The sequence below is a fragment of the Leptodactylus fuscus genome, chromosome 2, assembly GCF_031893055.1.
Source record: "Leptodactylus fuscus isolate aLepFus1 chromosome 2, aLepFus1.hap2, whole genome shotgun sequence".
NCBI lineage: Eukaryota > Metazoa > Chordata > Amphibia > Anura > Leptodactylidae > Leptodactylus > Leptodactylus fuscus.
In genome coordinates this window covers 72,304,035-72,323,050 of record NC_134266.1, presented here as the reverse complement: position 1 = coordinate 72,323,050, position 19,016 = coordinate 72,304,035, and the positions used below count along the sequence as shown (strand labels likewise).

Sequence of the window (19,016 nt, the reverse complement as noted above, 5' to 3'; positions counted from 1 at the left end):
GACTGCGGCAAAAAAAACGTTGTGTTTTACATTACCTGTAATTGCAATAACCTGCAATTCTGGCTAATCACATCCACACATTACAGAAAAAAAAGTGGAAATGCTGCGATTTTAAAAATGCTTGTGTTTTTGAGAAGATTGCAGCATGTCAATTATAGGTGTAATAGAGGCAGAAAGTTAAAAGAGGAAATCTCTCTTCATGTGAAAAATGTTGCACCAAAAAATGCAATGCGTTTCCGCCACAGTCTTTTCTGTAGTGTTTTTTGCAGTGGTTCACTGCATGGTGTCTTAGCCTAAGGCCGGGGCCCCATGGGCTGGAAACACCGCAATATGCCAATGGCGGAAACGCTGCAGGAAAAATCAGGCGTTATCTGCAAAGTGGATCGGATTTATCAGAATCCCATGCCCACTTCGTGAGAAAAACTGCAGTGCAGACACGCTGTGATTTCCAAAACCGGCGCGGTTTTAGAAATCGCAGCATGTTAATTATATTTACGAAAACGCCAGCAGTGTTCCCGTAGATATAATGGTAACAGAAAGTCCACAAAGACAAACTCCACAGACTTTCTGTTCAAAGCGCTGCAGGAAGAACCGTGATGCGTACCCACCGTGGTTTTTCCCGCAGCACTTTATAGCTGTGAATCATCCTGTGGGATTTTTTTTTTTCTAAAAGTCACCATATTCTGACACCCGTAACTTTTTTTATGCTTCTGTGTACAGGGAGGCATAGGGCGTATTTTTTCGGGTGTACTTTTTAGTTATATTATTTTGTGGAATTGCGTTGGCTTTAATCACTTTTTATTCAAGTTTGGCACTTTTGACTGTTTTATCCCCAATACGGCGTTTACTGTATGGGAAAAATATTTTTATGGATTTGTAGAGCGGGCGTTTTCGGACACAAGGATACCTAACATGTAGGTGTTTCACAGTATTTAAGTACTTTTATATGTGTTTTAGGGAAAGGGGGTGATTTGAATTTTTAATACTATTTTTTTTCTATATTTTTTTACATTTATTTTGGCATTTATTAGTCCCCCTAGGGGTCTTAAACCCCAGGGGGTCTGATCACTAATGCAATGCATTACAATGCTAATGCATTGCAATGCATTGCAAAAATATAGCAGTTCTATTGCAAGCCACATAGAGTAGCCTGCAATAGAAAGTATTGAATGACAGGCCGGGGAGCTTTCACAAGGCTCCTGGCTGTCATAGTAATAGCAAGCCGGACTCAGAGCTTTCTCCGGATGCCGGTGATCCCTGGAAAAATGGCGGCGCTCAAACGCCACTGGCAAAATGGCGCTTCAGTGAACTTTGATTGAGGCGTCAGAGGGGATAATGCCCGTCATCGGTGTGGGCACCGATCATGGTCATTTGCGCCGGGTGTCAACTGTATAAAACAGCAAACACCCAGCAACTATGGCGACCACCGCCCGACTCCCAAGTGGCCGCCATGTTTAAACACCCGGCATCCGCCAGGCTAGTACTAGTACAGCGGATGTCGGGAAGAGGGAAGTCTCCTGACTTGTCTGTTTTAGCAAATACTGTACTTGTATTTCACATGAATAGGAATTATGGCGACTCTTTTCTCTGCGCTGTGCCACTCCTCTGTTATTCCTCCTGGAAATGTATGCACACATTGACAACTATATGTTATTATTCTCTTCCTCGAAAGAGTGAACATCCCGTTCTCAGTTTATTTATAAATTCCTAAAGGGAATAACAGAGGAACAACACAATGCTGAGTTATAAGAAAAGCTGCTGCAGAATTGTTAAATGATGTGGAATACATTTCCCCATAAAAGAGACATGTCAGGGGGGTGACGGTACCTCATTAAAACTGACAAAAGGCCTGGAAACAGTAAATCACGTGGGACTTGGAGTGTGAGTGGCAGGCAATTTCTCTGGTATACATGGTTTGCTTTCTTCTTTCCCATAGGGAATAAATTACACTGTGCAACTTGTATTTCCATATGGAACATACACGTCTTGTTATTCCGTATAGAGAACAAATTGTGTGCATCTTGAAATGCCCTTCATGTCTGGATTCTTAGTGGTTTGTTGTAGATATGTCAGTTTTTGTTGGGTTGCAGAAAGTGTAAGGTATCTGTTCAAACACAGCAGTGATCCAGCACTTCATTAAAAGTGTATTATTTTATTAGTAAACCAATAAAATCTATATATAGAAGCACAGCCTATAAAATCCATACAGTACACGACAGGCCCAGATCACTCTGTCAGGTGAGCTGACCACTGCTTTGCTTCTGTGAGGTATCTGGGTCTGGTTATATCTCAGTCTGTCCTTGCACCCCAGCGTTGCGGTTCTCTTGTGCTAGGGTGCACTATGGGAACACAAGGCCAGGCATGATGGCGACCTCTATATCTCTAGTGGTCATACGTCTGCACTATAGTGGTCATCTGAGGAAATCCAGCAAAGTGCAGTGTCTTATTAACCTCACAGCTTTATGGTGATATAATGTGAAATCAGTCCAGTCTTACTAAATGTATATACTACCATCTAGTGGTATTCAGGCAGTATACCATATTGTCATATGTATCTAGCGTGCCGTCTTTATTTATGCATCTTATGAAACAATGTGTTGCCTTATGACTGGATTAATTGTTTCATTTCTATAACCTTTGAAGCTGGGGCTAAACTACTGCCATAGGGAGTATATAGTAAGAGCTGCCCTGGGTGACTGACAGCTGCTATGGGGCCCAGTAACTCTGAGTTTGGAGGGACAACCACTCATAAGGTGCAGCGAGTGGAAACCTTGACCAATGACAAATGTTTTAAGTTTTACTATGACACCCCATGGTATCCCTGCTGAGTGACACATTATCCAGTCTCTGCAGCATTACTTTTTGTGCTATTACCATGCTGTGACATCATGTGTTCATTATATCTACTAGTGATGACACTAGGTGTTTATTTTTCTAAGTCGTTATATTGAACTGTTGTTATGCCTGCGCTATGACATCATGGTTTGTATTATGTTTGTACTATGACATCACTCAGCACATTATCCCATTATTGTGAGATTACTGTGTGCATTACAGCATTAATATTGTTATATTCAGTGCATTATATATTTATATCCATATATATATATATATATATATATATATATATATATATATATATAGTGACATCCATTTATGCACATTTATGCAGCTCTTAGGATGTGCAGCATTTATTGGCCTCTATGTATGCGGCTTGTTCTGAAAGTTATATACCTAAACCCAATTATGCAAATGAACCCATCTGCATGCTCATCCATGGCTCCAGAGATCGCCTCTTGAGGGCTGAATATGTAATGTAGTACCGTGTATCACTATAGTTTCATAACACTTAAGTGGCCCTACATAATAAATAGCATTTTATAGCTAGTTCCCTGTTGGCTGCTATATCCTGTGTAAGTTTTCCCCACCCCCTTAAATGTATTCACAGTTGTAGAAGGTATATAAATTGGCATAATTTGTACAAAAAACTATTTAACTTGCTGTATTCCGTATTTATCAGGCATTTTAGACACTTGTACGACTCAAAGTCTGTTACCCATAGACTTCAATGTTAAAGAATAACGGACACTTGCTGTCCATTTTATCAAACGGACAGAAAAGTCCTGCATGGGTGTAAAGGGACACAAACAGACACTAACGGACACAAGATAAATTCCCTTTTACATGAATGGAAATTTCAGACGGACCAGCTAGTGTCCGTTGCTAAAATCTTGTACGGATAATAGCCACGGACACTGCTGATGGAATCCAGTGGTAGTGTGATTTTCTCTCTGCTGTTTTTCAGCAGAATCTGCAGTAGAGACTCTGGTGTAGATGTGAGCCTAGCCTATTACAGATTACTTCACTGTAACTTCCTTTATTTGTTCCCTGGTCTTTTCCATCAGCAGACTGTAAACCTTATTAGGGATAGTAACTGATGGCAGTGATAGAAGTCTGTGCACAGCGCTGTGATATATATTAGAGAAACAGTATATTAATAATGAAAAAAGTGACTTTGCTGCACATACTGTGGGTTTATAGTAATGGTCTGTAGATTACATTAATGGCAGTAAACACACAGCGAGACATGAACTTGCACACTGTTTGCCATCGACATTTCTCTAGCACATAGATTTCCTGACCTTGCTTTCATAAGTTAACCCAGTACATTATAGAAAGTGCTGTCTATGGCCACGCTCTATAAATTATGTGGAGACTGACAGCAGACGTGACTATACGTGTCAGCTCATTAAGAGATATAAGACGATATTGCGAAAAATTTCTTGAACTTTCAGTGCCCTTAAAGAAAAATTAAACCTAACATAAGAAATCAGCCATTTTCTTCCATTGGGTAATAGTTCAGAGGAATTCTTCATGGGGTAAACTACTTTATTTATTGGTGAACATGCAGAATACTGTTCTTCTTAACATATCAGCTTTAATCCACTTTTTGTTCTTCTTATGGATTACACAAAATTCACATCTTTCTGAAACAATTTTAATTGTTTTGGGTTTCAAGTGAAATATATTTATTATCCAGAACTAGAAGAAAGGATCTGACTGTCAGGGCTTATTCCCACCGTGCAGTAAAATCATATTTTTCATATATATATATATATATATATATATATATATATATATATATATATATATAGTATATATATTATAAAACAATCCGGTCTGCCAGCAACTTGTATGGATGGAAAAATGTCCTTTTATTGGAAAAAGTACACCACGTATGGTCCACACTGGGACTGGGGTTGAGCGATCGTGTTCGGAAAAGATCAGATTCCGATCGGCGATTGAGAAAATTTCACGATCGCCATCGGAATTCCGAACACGATCTTTTTCTGTGGGATTGAGATCGGTGATCTTTTCCCACAATGCTTTGCTTAGCCTTCACACTGAGTATACGCTGTATACTCAGTGTGAAGGCTCCGCTGCAGTTCCATAGGAATGCATGGAAGCAGCCGGCACCCAGCCTTAACCCCCTGTGCGCCGGCTGCCTCCATTCATTCGAATGGGAGGCTAAACTAAACATCTCTAGCAGCTACTTACCTCTAGAGATGGCTGCTCCGGTGCCCTCCTTCTTCTTGCCTCGCTGCCCCGCCTCCCAGGTTAGTGTTTAAAGCGCTAGGTAGGCGGGGCTTGTGGCTTAGGAGAGTGTGAACAGGTACAGGGCGGGGAGACGTGACGTCTCCCCTCCCAGTACCCGCCCACACTCTCCTAACCTGCCCACACTCTCCTAACCTGGCAGGGAGGGGGCAGCGAAGGGAGAAGAGCAGCGTGCAGCGGCAGCGAGGTAAAGAAGAAGGAAGGCACCGGGCACCGGACCAGCCATGTCTGGAGGTAAGTGGACACCAGGGGGGACTAAGTAGCCAGAGGATTAAAAAAATATCCTCTGGCTACTTTAGTGATTCACTACACAGTGTGGATTCTAACAATTGTTAGATTCCATGCTGTATAGTGAATAGGATTGCTTTTAAAATCCGATCTCCGATTAATAAAAAAATCCCATTGACTTGCATTGGGATCAGAATTGGGATCGAGATCAGGTTCGAATGAAAAATGAAAAATCGATCCTGAAAAGTCAAGATCGACTCAACCCTAACTGGGACCTTTCTCAAGTCCAAATAAACACATCTACTCCAGTGCAATTTATATAAGAAACCACCAATTCCCACCCATGTAACAGAGAGCCAATCTATTACTTTCTATAATCACCAAATTCTATATACAACATATATTTTCATTAAAACCAAAATGAAACAGGGTATAAATATGAACATACATAACATATAAAATATAGTGCATCAAACTATGGCTATAACCACCATATTATCTAGCAGAGGATGTATAATATCCTGCTCAGCTACTGTATGTTACTCCAGTATATAAATTTTTTTTTTTAATGTGTCTGCCTGAATCACCTGGACTTGTGCGCACCTAACTAATGCCCCACCTATGTCTTTACAATAGATCCATACCACAGTGGGAAACCTCCACTATCTCTAACACATCTAACTTATGTCATATTAGAACCATATATATGCTTTTCTTTAAAGCATACCTAACCTTTAAACCAAGTTTGTATAAACTGATAAGTACAGTATGTACATTGGAAATAACACTGGTCTGTTAGTGCTACTAATGAGTTAATAAATACACCCATATACCTTTAGCAGTGTTTTGAGTGATTTCTGGGTGTCTCTGGAAGTTCCTGGTATCTTCTGAATTTATTTACTAGATTCAGCTTCCTTCAATGTAACTTCCACACTAACCCCTCTCACCTCACTTCCCCCCTTCCTGTCTCTCTGTCTCCCATACACCCCCTTCCTGTGTCTCTCTCGCATACACCCCCTCCCTGTCTCTATAGCTATCCCACCCATTACTAGCTCTTCCCAACTAACTCAGCCCACCACCCCACATCGTCATACTTAGGCTCGGTTCACATCTGTATATGGTATCCGTCCACTTGCAAAAAGTTTTAGGAGAAAAACAGTTTGATACAAAAAGGATTCCAAACTGATACCTGAATCAGTTTCTTTTAGATGGATTATTAAGCCTGTATCACATCTGCATTCGGTACTCCGTTTAGGGAGTCTGCTTGGGGACCCCTCAAATGGAATACTGAACGCATTAAAAAGCGGTGAGCAATGAAACCACATGGACCCCATAAACTATAATGGGGCCCGCATGTTTTCCGTGTGGTGTCTGCACTAATCATGCAGAGACAAAAGTAGTGCCTGATGTACTTTTCTTTCCACACGACTCATGCGGACACCGCGTGGAAAACACACGGACCCCATTATAGTCTATGGGGTCCGTGTGGTTTCATTGCTCACCGCTTTTTAATGTGTTCAGTATTCTGTTCAGGGGGTCCCCTCTTGCCTGTTTTAGAATTCAGTAGACATGTGAAAGTAAATGTTAGTTTTGGGTGGAGAGGTTGAAGGAAAATAGAAAGGTAAGTGGAAAAAGAGTCTTTGTTGAAACATTAGTGACAGTGTAATAAAAAAAAAAACATTCATTCAGCTGCTGGTCCTAATTTGTGGTCTAATGTTTTCTGTGGTCGAAGTACACTCAAATCTTACGTAACATGAGTGCATTAGTCTAAAGCCACATTCACATTTGACGCTGAGTCATTTGGGTCAATTTCTGTTTGTTATATGACGGTTCCATCCCCATCAAAACTTCAGATTTTCAATTCACTTAACGGAGCAGAGAAATGAAAATGAGCAGAGCCTTATTACATTGTAGTAGAAACTGTGTTTAGTTCAATGGACTATTTGAATGAAATGTTTCCTGTATTTCATTTCAGGCTACGTTCACATCAGTGCTGGACTCTCTGTTGGAGACTCTGGTGAAGTGTCTGCAGAAAATTGTTGGACCCAAATAATGGAGATACAACATAAGTGTGAACCTAGCGCTAGTATTATAACGCTTGTTAAATGAACGTACAGTATGTTGCTGAAATAATGTATTATCTTTTGTAAATGGTGGACTAGTTATTTTATATCATGACTATAAAGGTGCATGGATGACCACTGCTTGTTTCAAATGTCTGCAATGGGGGGCTTGAGGTCCCTGTTCTAATGATCATGGGTATTCCAATTATAGGATGCCAAAAAACCGTGCTTACCTCTAACTAAGTGATGACGATCATCTTACCTACACAAGTTGCTGGCTGTCCAGACCAGGACTTGCTGTCCATGCAGCTGACAATTCGGTCCCCTTTTAGCTGGTACCCGGGCGAGCAGTAATATTCACATCTGGAGTTGAAGTATGCGCCATCTGTGCATTTGAAACCTCCATTTACTGGCATGGCGAGAGGAGGACATCTTTTCTCTATACATAAAGAAACGTCATATAAAGCATATTAGCAAAGGTGGAAACATAGGATGGGCAGGTTTGAAATTGTCCCAATGTCCTAAGCAGTGATGGGGCAGAGGAGGCATATACATTGGGAATGGGGCATTGTTTTTGTTAATAAAATCTATTACAATGTTTCTTATTCCAAATAATACTATTTATGTATTACTATGTAATAATTATTATTAGAAATAATAAATAAAATAAAATTCTAGGTACGATATTAAAAAAAGAAAAAGAAATCGAAGATACTTACGCTTACATATAGACTTGCTAGACCAGCGCTTATCTGGCTGGCAAATAACCTGAGAAGCGCCACTTAGTTCGTAGCCTTTCTGACAGTAGATGTTGCACCTCGTCCCTTTCACAGTTTTGTAGTAAGATCGAGAAGGACTGCTACATGTGGTATGTCCATTTTTAATTTTTATAGGCGAGCACCATGGCGTATCTGTCAGAAAGACAACAATATCGTGTTTGTATTATTTACACATGTCTCAATATATTACTATCACCGTCTACATGACACTCTTTGTAGCAAATGATTTCCCTACTACTTTCTTTAACTTACACCAGCACTAAGTTCACATTAAAATCATTACACATGGATTATATACATAAAGTAGCATCAAAGTGAACTGTGGTGTTACTACAGGCAACAACTCATATTACAAGGACGGCACTTTACAGATACTAACTTTCACTACAAACCCAAAAGACATTGGGGTAGATTCATGAAGATTGGTGATACTGAATGAGGCTCACCCCATGCTGGCCTGTGTACCGGGGGAAAATGTATGGCAGCTCCTTCCTGGTGTACAATACCCCAATCATCTACATCAGATTTCTGGCATAAATTGTAAATGTGGTGGCCACCTGCATGCAGTCGCCATGCTAACTTTTCAGGAAAGTAGCAAAAGTGGATAAGTGTAAAAAGTTGCTTTGTTTTTGGAAAACTGTTTTGTGGAAAAAAAATTTCGACTTTGGCTTGTGTTCCAAAAAACTGGAGTACAACGCATTATAAATCGACACCATTATTTCTAACTTCTGATATAGTAACTATACATCCAAGACCATACTTCTCTATTAACCCCTTAAGGACACAGCCCAAATGTATGTTAAGGACCAGGCCTATTTTTTCAAAATTGACATGTGTCACTTTAAATGGCAATAATTTTGAGACGCTTTAATTTACACAAGTGATTTTGGGATTATTTTCTCGTAACACATTATACTTCATGTTAGTGGTAAACACTAATCAATATTTTTGTATTTACTTATTAAAAAAATAGGAAATTTGATGGAAATTTGGAAAAAATTGCAATTTTCAAAATGTGAAATTCTCTGTTTTTCAGGCAGATAGTTATACCACCCAAATACAGTAATAAATATTATCTCCCATATCTCTGCTTTATATCGGCATCATCTTTTGATTGTATTTTAATTTTATTTTGGACGTTATAAGGCTTACAAGTGTAACAGCGATTTTCCAGATTTACAAGAAATGTAACTATGTTTTTTTTTGTTTTACACTTTTTTTTTTTTTTTTTTAAAAACTTTTTTACATTGTTTTATTTGTGCTGCAAGCACACTAGAACCAGCGATCAGAGAGGATCACTGGTTCTATACTAACTACAGACTGCAATACACGTGTATTGCAGTCTATAGAGGAAGCTAGCTATGCAGATGCATAGACTAGCTTCCCCTCGTCCTGGCATCCAAGGGGTTAACCCTCCCCCCATCGGAGCTCGCTCCGATGGGGGGAGGGATTAAGGAGCAGCGTGTAGCTGTAAATTACAGCTCACACAGACTCCTGCTGCCGGCAACATGATTTATAGCCCGGCCAAACCCCTAGGGTGCCATGATCACTATGGATCATGGCACCTTAAGGGTTAAACAGCGGGGGTCGGTGCAATCACCGTCCCTGCTGCTACAGGGGAAGCCTGGCTGTCAGATACAGCCGGCCTCCCGTGCGATCTGCTTCTGAGCCCGTGCAATCTCAATCACGTACAGGTACGTGGGAATGCGGGAACTAACCACATTCCCTGACGTACAGGTACGTGATTTAGCGTTAAGGGGTTAAGGCTTAAGGTCATCTCACCCTCATCCTTGATTTAGATACCAAGAATAATGTCATTTTCTGTATATCTAGTTCCATGCAGTACTGTTATTGTAGATGCGATCCTAACTGGCAAATTCACACTGTGTGTATATAAATATAAATATATACATAAATGTAACAGGTCATTTATAATAGTGGTATATTTAATGTGGCAGAGAGACCTTTGGGGCCCCCTCAGGTTCCAGGACCCAGTAATTAAACGCTACATCTACTACAGCTGCACCCCAGCTTGTGGAAACAACATCCCTGCTCTATAACACCATTGAGCTAGGGACTCTGGTAATGTAAACCTTTTAGGAAATTGCTGCATATAATGTAACCAGTGGTGTAAGTACCACCGTAGTAACCATAGCACTCTGACCCTAGGGAGCTGAGAAGGCCCCTGCTGCTTTTTTTTGTTGTTTTTTTAAATAGGTCATTACCTGCTGGAGTAACCCCAGCAAGTAAGAGGCCCTATTTACTTACCGATTCCTATTCACCTTTTGTCCCCCAGGGCACCCCATGCATCCCAGCGACATGATATAGGATGCAGAGGGCCCCTTGGAGGGGGCTATGAGCAGATGTGGATAGCCGTAAGTAAGGCTGCGGGCCCGCGGCAAGAGTATTTGTTGGGTCAACCCCAACAAATACTGCTATTATTACAGTTGGGGTTCTTTTCGGACCCAAGTGTATATTGATTGGAGGCCTGGGAAAGGCGAGCGAACATAAAAACCAGGGTTATTCAGCTCTCCTGGGCTCCAGTGCGACTCCAGTGTTATTGAAGAGGGCTGAAAGCAGTAGGCCAGGAGAGATGGAGCCCAGGAGAGGTTTCCAATCATTATACTCTGGGATCTAAAAAGACCCCAGAGTATAATAATAGTTCATGGGTTTCGTATCTCAAAAATTTTGAGTTCTGCCAAACCCAAAATTTTATCAATATTTGCAACAAACACCTTAGGTGCTGCAATGGGATATGATACTGTGTGGAGGGTCCACTATGTGACATCATACTCTGTAAAAGGACTGCTATGAGATATTATATGGTGTGTAGGGGCTGCTATGGGACACTAAGGATATTGTACTGTCTGGAGGCCACTTTGGGACATTAATAATGTGTAAATGGGGCGTTATACTGTGTGGAGGCCAGGAAAGGGGGCACATGCTGTGTATGGGATCCAAGTCAAAAGTTTTCTATCGAGCTCAGTCTTTGTATGTTTTAAGATACATACAGTGATACGGCATTGTAAATGAAATTACATTCATAAACGGCTTATTTGTATTGTAACTTCTAAAGATTACCAGGGACTTGGTAACCGCATAAAGTCATAAACTTAATGATGCCTAATTTATGAGCTTAAATCTTGGGGAATCATGAAATATTACTTTATGTGCTACTTTTGATGATGAAGAGACGAGCCAGTGATCAAAGCGACTCAATGGCTGTTAGAGTGTTTGCCAAACTGACTCATCTCCGCAAGCAAACAATAAATCAGTTGTGCTGCACATCTGGATATGGGGGGTATTCATGAAATAAATGCAATGTGTTTGGCAGGTAGTCAAAATAGTGAAAATATAAAACAAGACTAATAACTTCTAAGGCCAAGTCCACATCTGTGTCTAAGGCTCGGTTAAGGATACAACTATCTGTAATTTATTTTGTGTGCCCACTTACCTTGGTACAGTCATAGAGTTGAAGAATACCCAGTAGTTGCATCTTTTTCTTGGATTTCGCTTCAGATAAAAGCCATAGATTCTGCTTTATGGCTTTGTAAGAGCATTTCTAAAAGTCAGCCTGAACTGGACCAACTTTTAAAGAGAAATTGATTTATAAGCCATGGTTATATAGTAATTCTATTTCCACAGTGCTTATATCTATACCCAATCATTCTATCTATCTATCTATCTATCTATCTATCTATCTATCTGTCTGTCTATCATCTATCTATCTCCTATCTATCTATCTATCTATCTATCTATCTATCTATCTATCTATCTATCTATCTCCTATCTATCTATCTATCTATCTATCATCTATCTATCTCCTATCTATCTATCTATCTATCTATCTATCTATCTATCTATCTATCATATTCACCATATATTCTATAAATCCATTATTCTTTATGTTTGTCTAGCTATTAGTTAATATACTGTATTTCCCTGTCGTCCCACAGCGGCACAATATGGGGTATTTCTGCCCCTGTGTGCTGGTAGGACAGGCGGATTTTTAATTAGCCAATTAATTAATCATGGCTTGCCCTATAAGAGGGCACAAGAACCTCCCCCCTGTGTGTTTTTTTCTGTCCTGTGTGACCGGACAGGTGGGACTACAAGGCCTATTCATCGTTCCCTACTTGAACAACGGGCTCATAAAAGCTCAGTCTGCTGCAATCCTCCAACATCATCTCCAGATAGCTATCAACCTCCTACAGAGGTTAGGTTGGATAGTCAATTGGGAGAAATCAGAGATCGTGCCAGCTACCCGGAAGAAGTTCGTGGGTTTTATTGCGGATCCAGAGTTGATGCAGATCTTCCTTCCAGCCCAAGGAGGTTGAGAATAGAGGCTGCCGCCCGCTTCCTATTTCTGACCCGGCGAGTTACCATCTGCACCGCCATGAGAGTCCTCGGCCTGATGTCATCCTCGGCCAGGGCGGTCCCTTGGGCTTTATGGCATCTGCATACCCTTCAGACTGAAGTGTTGAAGAACCTGGAATGGCTCTCCACAGGGATTGCACAAGAAGATTTGCTTTTTCTCCCAGTACCCGTCTTTCCCTCAGATGGTGATACACCTAAAAGACGGAAGGTCCTCGGTCACGACTGTGTGGAGCCTGTTGACAATAGATGCATCCCATTTGGGATGGGGAGCCCATCTGGAAGACAAGACTGTGCAAGGTCGTTGGAGGAGACCAGAGTTGGGAACATCCAATATCAAAGAGCTTAGAGCAGTCTATCTGGCTATTCTTCACTTTGCAAAGGTGTGAAGGTTTGTTCAGACAACATGACCACTGTATTCTATATGAACAAACAAGATGGCACCAGATCTCCAGCCCTGCTGAGAGAGGCGAAGCTTATATTTTCCTGGACAGGAAAGAATCTGACCCAGTTATCCGCTGTTCACATCAAGGGCTCCCTGAACATAGTAGCGGATCAGTTGAGTCGGGGTATTACTGTATCTGGTGAATGGTCACTCAGTTCAGACATATTTCAACTGATCGTCCAGAGATGGGGTCTCCCAGAGGTCGATCTTATGGCAACCCAACTCAACGCCAAGGTGGGAACCTTCTGCTCTCTGTACCAGAAGGACAATCCCTTGGCAGTGGATGCCCTGTTCATCCCATGGAGGTTCAGGCTGATATATATCTTCCCTCCAATTCCAATCATACCATGGGGTATTGATAAAATAAAACAGGACCAAGCCTCGGGAATTGCCATAATCCCGTTCTGGCCAAAAAGGGCTTGGTTTGCCCAGCTCATGTGGATGAGTCAAGGCATATACTGGAGGCTTCCCCCCCCCTCCCAGACCTGGTAACCCAAGGAGAACTGAGATGCCAGGATCTGAGGAGACTCAACCTGACATCCTGGAGGTTGACCAGTCCCTATAAAGGGATAGAGGACTGTCTCAAGCCGTTCTGAAGACTCTCGCAAGCGCCAGAGCTGGGCCTACTAATAACAACTATAGAAGAATTGGTAAAATCTTCAATGCCTGGTGTCTTGAACATGAAGTGGACTCCTCCGATCCCCCAGTGAGGGCGATCCTGGATTTTCTTCAGAACGGACTAGACAGAGGGCTCGCTGCTGCCACCCTAAAGGTACATGTAGCCACTCTGTCCGCCTATCTGGGGAGGCGTTTGTCTTAAGATCCTTTAGTAAGTACCTTTATGAAAGGGCTGAGACCTGTGGTTACCACACTTGTCCACCAGTGGGACCTTAATACGGTCCTTTTGGCACTACTCACAAAGCCTTTTGAGCCGCTGGAAGAGGTCGAACTAAAGTTTCTGACCTACAAAACAGCACTACTTCTGGCTATAGCATCAGCCAAAAGGGTCAGTGAGCTGCAAGCTCTGTCTTCGGAGAAGCCATATACCTCCTCTTCCGGATCGAGTTCCGCTTAGGTTCCTTCCGGGCTTCAGACCCAAAATTCCTTCCACCATAAATATAAACCAGCTGATCACCTTACCAGCTTTTTTCCATCTCCTTCCTCTGATGACGAAGAAAAGTTCCATACACTGGACCTCATGAGATGCCTGAGGATCTACCTCCAGCGTATGCGTTCCTTCAGAAAGTCAGGAAAATCTCCTCATCAACTTCTTGGGGAGACATAAAGGGCTTAAGGCTTCCAAAGCCTCAATTTCACGCTGGGTCAGGGAGACAATTAAGTTGTCTTATTCAAGGGCACATTCCACGAGGTTGGTTACCACCTCCTGGGCAGAGACAAAAGCCTTGTCTCTAAGTCAAATTTGCTGCTGCATTTTGGTCCTCGGAGGCAACCCTCGTGTCCCACTACCACCTGGACACTCGGGCTTCAGAAGCTACTGCTTTTGGTCACGGTTTAAGTGCAGTTGGTGGTGAGGACCCACCCTAGGGGATTACTTGCTAACTCCCCATATTGTGCCGCTGTGGAACGACAGGGAACGAAGGATTATGAAGATAATCTTGTTTCTCTTAGTCCTAACAGCGGCACAAGACTCCCCACCCAGAAGGATTTTGTCATTGTTATAAATATATTATGTTACCTATGTATAATTAGGTTACTCTTGTATATACATGCAGGGGGGAGGTTCTTGTGCCCTCTTATAGGGCAAGCCATGATTAATTAATTGGCTAATTAAAAATCCGCCTGTCCTACCAGCACCCAGGGGCAGAAATACCCCATATTCTGCCGCTGTTAGGACTAAGGGAAACAAGATTATCTTCATAATCCTTCGTTGCCATCATCTATCTATTCTTCTATCTTATTTCACTGTCTCTACACGAAACTGAAGACATTGAGGATGCTTCTCCTTGTTATACCCCACAGGAGTAGATGAGATATTCTGCTTTCTTGGTAATGTCTACAGGGGTTACATGTGTAGCAGAAATTGCTCTACAATCCGTTTTTTTATTTATAAATCTGAAGTTTCAGGAACAGAGAACAGAACTAAATGTCACAGCAGGTAATGCGTTATCTGTTCCGGCACAGAAAGTGCTTATTTCTTGGTTGGAATATATAAGATGTTTTCCTATTCACTTAATAATTTCCTTCAATCTTGGTCAGTTCCAAGTACAATGTAATTATTAATAAGCCATTATTGTAGCTAAAGGCAGTTCAGATACGATATGGAAACATCGTGTTCTTTGCAGAATTGGGCCCCTGGTTTTACATGATGTTCTGATTGATGCTTATTAGGTATCGCAGGTTTGTTCTAGAGTCTAAATATGTTAGCAGCTGCCAATGAGATATGTTATGTTACAACAAGGGTTTAATTTCATATCCAGGAGCACTGAAGATTTCTTTTGCATAAATAGCACAGTAGATATTCATCAGAATGATGTCTTTATGAAAATGGGTGCATACAATATATAGCCCCCATTCTCTAGCACCCCCCTGCCATATTTATATATAGGAAAGTTAACCATACACATGGATGTCCTACTCTACTGAAGATAATCAAGTAATGGGGACAATGAGAGAACAGCACACATGTATGGCATATGGTCACAGAATGGCCAGCGAGAAGCACTGTTCTCTATGTAATGGCCAGACCAGGCTACTTCAGATCAGCTTTCATTTACTTGTAGGACAGCTACTCTGCAGTGACTGTAGTGTGACCACTATATAGAGAACAACGCCATCTGCTTCAGCTTCTGAGAACAACTGATAGGTGTGGTGCAGGGGCCAGACCCCCCCCCCCCCCCCCATTGATCTTATATTGATGAGCTATCCTTAGGAAAGGTCATAAATATTTTTAGCCTGGAAAACTCACTTGTTGTCAAGTGTTTTTATTATTATTATTATTATTATTATAGAAAAATTAGAACACTTTATCATAGTAACCGATATTTTAATAGTTAAAGTCATTATTCATATCAGCGGGATCTGAACTACTGATCAGCTGTTTGAAGTGGTTGCAGGTATAAGATCCCCACTGATCTTTTATTGATGACCAATCCTGAGGATAGATTATTAATAACAAGGAATTGGACAATCCCTTTAAATTCTACTTTTACCAATTATATCTGCAAAATCCCTGAAAAAAATTAGAAAGGACATTAAAAAGATGAATATCTTTAGAAACACAACCTAATAAAGATGAATGGATGATATATACGTAGTGGTCATTTTAAAAATTCAGCAATTTTTTCAGTAATTAGTAGTCATTTCATTCTAGCAAGCAGTATGAGCAAAGCTTTCACCTCCATAGTGATATCTAGAGCGAGCATAAGCAGCATCCTCATCGTCTTCTAGTGGTGAATACCCCGATCCTAAAATAAAGAAACAAAGATAGCAAATAAAAAAGCCAAGCCAGTATTAACGTTGTAAGCATCTTTGCCCAGGGACTATTAGCAAGTATATGGTGCATTGTCAATATTGGAACCAGCATGTTAGAAACATTGTGAGGATCCCCAAATCATCACGTGTCCTCACATGTACATCTATATCTATATCCATATAGATATATATGCTATAGTATATGCCAATTCAATGCATATTAATGTGGAAGCAAGCCAGAACTCAGACATGAAGTCTATGATATTAGAAGTATTTGGGTTTTTAATGTAAAAGTAGTTATCAAACCTGAAAGATATTATTTATCAAACCTGACGCCATCCTGGTTCAGTGTACTGTGCATCACTGCCGCTAGTGAGTTACTTATTGATAGTTAGCAGGTCATATACGTGGCCCGGTTATTTATGAAATATTAATTGAAAATGCTCATCAGACCCCTTCCATACATCACATTTGTTGGGAGGGGATGTCCTGTGACTTGTTGGGCCCCTCAATAAAGCAGTTCCAGTCTAGAAAATATGGTTCATATATTGTCCGTATCTCCCAGGCTGTATTGTGTCTGGACACCCAGACTCATACTATCCTGACTATCTATGATAATGTCACTGCCTCATCATGGAACTGCTGTGCCATATTGTAATAATGACAGGATAGTAGCCCTAAGACTATCTCTCTCTCTGGGTCTGGGCCTCAAAATGAACTCAAAATGGAATAGGCCGCACTCCCATAAGCACAATGCAACAAAGTGTCTCTGACAGTTCATGTGAGTGTTACAAACTGCACATCTGCACCTGGCCACCTATATGGCAGGATAGAGTAAAGGACATTAACCATTTAATGATGTAGGGTAGTTTGGGCGTCAATGCTTAGCAACTTTTTTCATATTTTCTATTTCCGACTTCCAAAATTCATAACTTTTTCTGTTTTCATAGCTATGTGAGGTATTATTCTTTGTGGGACATGTTGTATTTTCATTTCACACCATTTTAGGGTACATTTATTGTTTTGATTAGCTTTTTATTGACATTTTTGTGAGTTCATGTGAAACACCTTGCAATTCTATTATTATTTTTTGCATTTTATGTTTTTCAATGTTTGCTCTGCATTCAAAATAACCTGGTAACTTTGTCTGGTGGGTCATTACCATTACGGCAATACCATATTTATATTGGTTTATTATGTTTTACAGCTTTTACTAAATAAAACATCATTTGGAAATAAAAAACTTACTGTGGGGTCACCACATTGCAACTGTTTTGTTGATGGAACTATGTCAAGGCTCTTTGTGGCACATGTTGTTTTACACTTTCTTGTACCCTAGAACCAGAAATCTTTTGATCTCCAGCACAATGTAGTGCAATATGTTTGCAATAGTATTTCTCAACCAACTAGTATAATACAGTAGTAACCTAGAAGTCATGGTACAGGTACAGTTCATGTGCCTGTAGAATTAAAGCACCGTACTGTTATGGTAATTCACACTAACTATATGCTCAATGTGACATACTAGATAACTGTAGTGTGAACCCTAAAGCACTAAAATGCCTTGTCCTTACCCCAACTTTAACCACATTTTCTGAATACAAATCAAAAGACATTTTAAGTTAAGTCTAGACATAGCGAGTCACTGCTCAAAAACAATGGGCAATGGGCCTAAGGTTCTGGTCCAAAATACATGTAGCTGTGACTAAATGCCGGTGTAATGAATTTGCCTAGTCAGGAGGGGGTGTCTTCAGGCGGCTGTTGCGAGGTGAAGCCGCCTGAAAGAATGAGCATGTCGCTTCTTTTTCTGGGAGCCGGAACAAACGGCGACCAAAAAAAAAGAACTAACCGGCTCCCATTGATTTTAATGGAAGCCGTCTTTTTGGTCAAGATTTTGAAGCGGATACGGCCTCAAAATCCTGACCAAAAAAACCCGTGTAAACTTACCCTTAGAAAGCAGCTGCAGAAAAAAAGGTTATTTGCTGTAAGGTCTCAGTATTATGGCTACAGGTCCTGGCCGCACTGTGAGTCTGATGACTCAAACTAATAGATACATATAACACTCTAAATTTGGGTTATTAGACCACTAGTCAGCCTATCATTCACAGCTATAATCTGTACACTGTGTGTCGGTATTATGGTCAAATAGAGTCCAAAAGTAACACTGGAGCATTTATCATATAAGAGCACAATGCCTTTGCCATAAATACTATCACTGAGTTTAGTATATGTCATTTATAAACACATCACCCAAATGTTAAATGTTTAAAATAAAGCTCCATCTATAAGGTGTCCTAGTTTAGTGAACTCATTCTATAGAAGATGCTCTACAGATTCTGGTGCAGTTAGAATTTTTCCTGTAGCCCCTACTGTTGCTGAGCAGTCAATACTGATAGTTTCAGCAGAGTTATGATCTATGCCATCATTTGGGTGGTCCCTGTTTGTCTTCTCGAGCCTAGCCAGCCAACTGCAGACAGCATAATTTTGCTGAAGCTAATAGAAGGGATTACTCAGGAATGGTGGGGACTAGAGAAAAAAAATCGCTTATTCTGGCACAGTTGGATGTGGTGCCATTTAAAG

At 40.9% G+C, this 19,016-nt stretch overlaps 1 protein-coding gene across 2 annotated transcripts in view; it reads right to left on the bottom strand.

Moving 5' to 3' along the window:
• Positions 1-19,016, bottom strand: part of SRPX (sushi repeat containing protein X-linked) — a 74,788-nt gene that overhangs the window by 21,464 nt on the left and 34,308 nt on the right. Inside the window, exons 2-4 of one of the 2 annotated variants that reach the window (XM_075263975.1) lie at positions 16,361-16,429; positions 8,126-8,317; positions 7,669-7,845 (exon numbers count right to left, since the gene is read on the bottom strand). In XM_075263975.1, coding sequence (XP_075120076.1) covers positions 7,669-7,845; positions 8,126-8,317; positions 16,361-16,429 — 438 coding nt within the window. The remainder of the gene's footprint in view (positions 1-7,668; positions 7,846-8,125; positions 8,318-16,360; positions 16,430-19,016) is intronic. The other variant, XM_075263976.1, reaches the window with a different exon arrangement.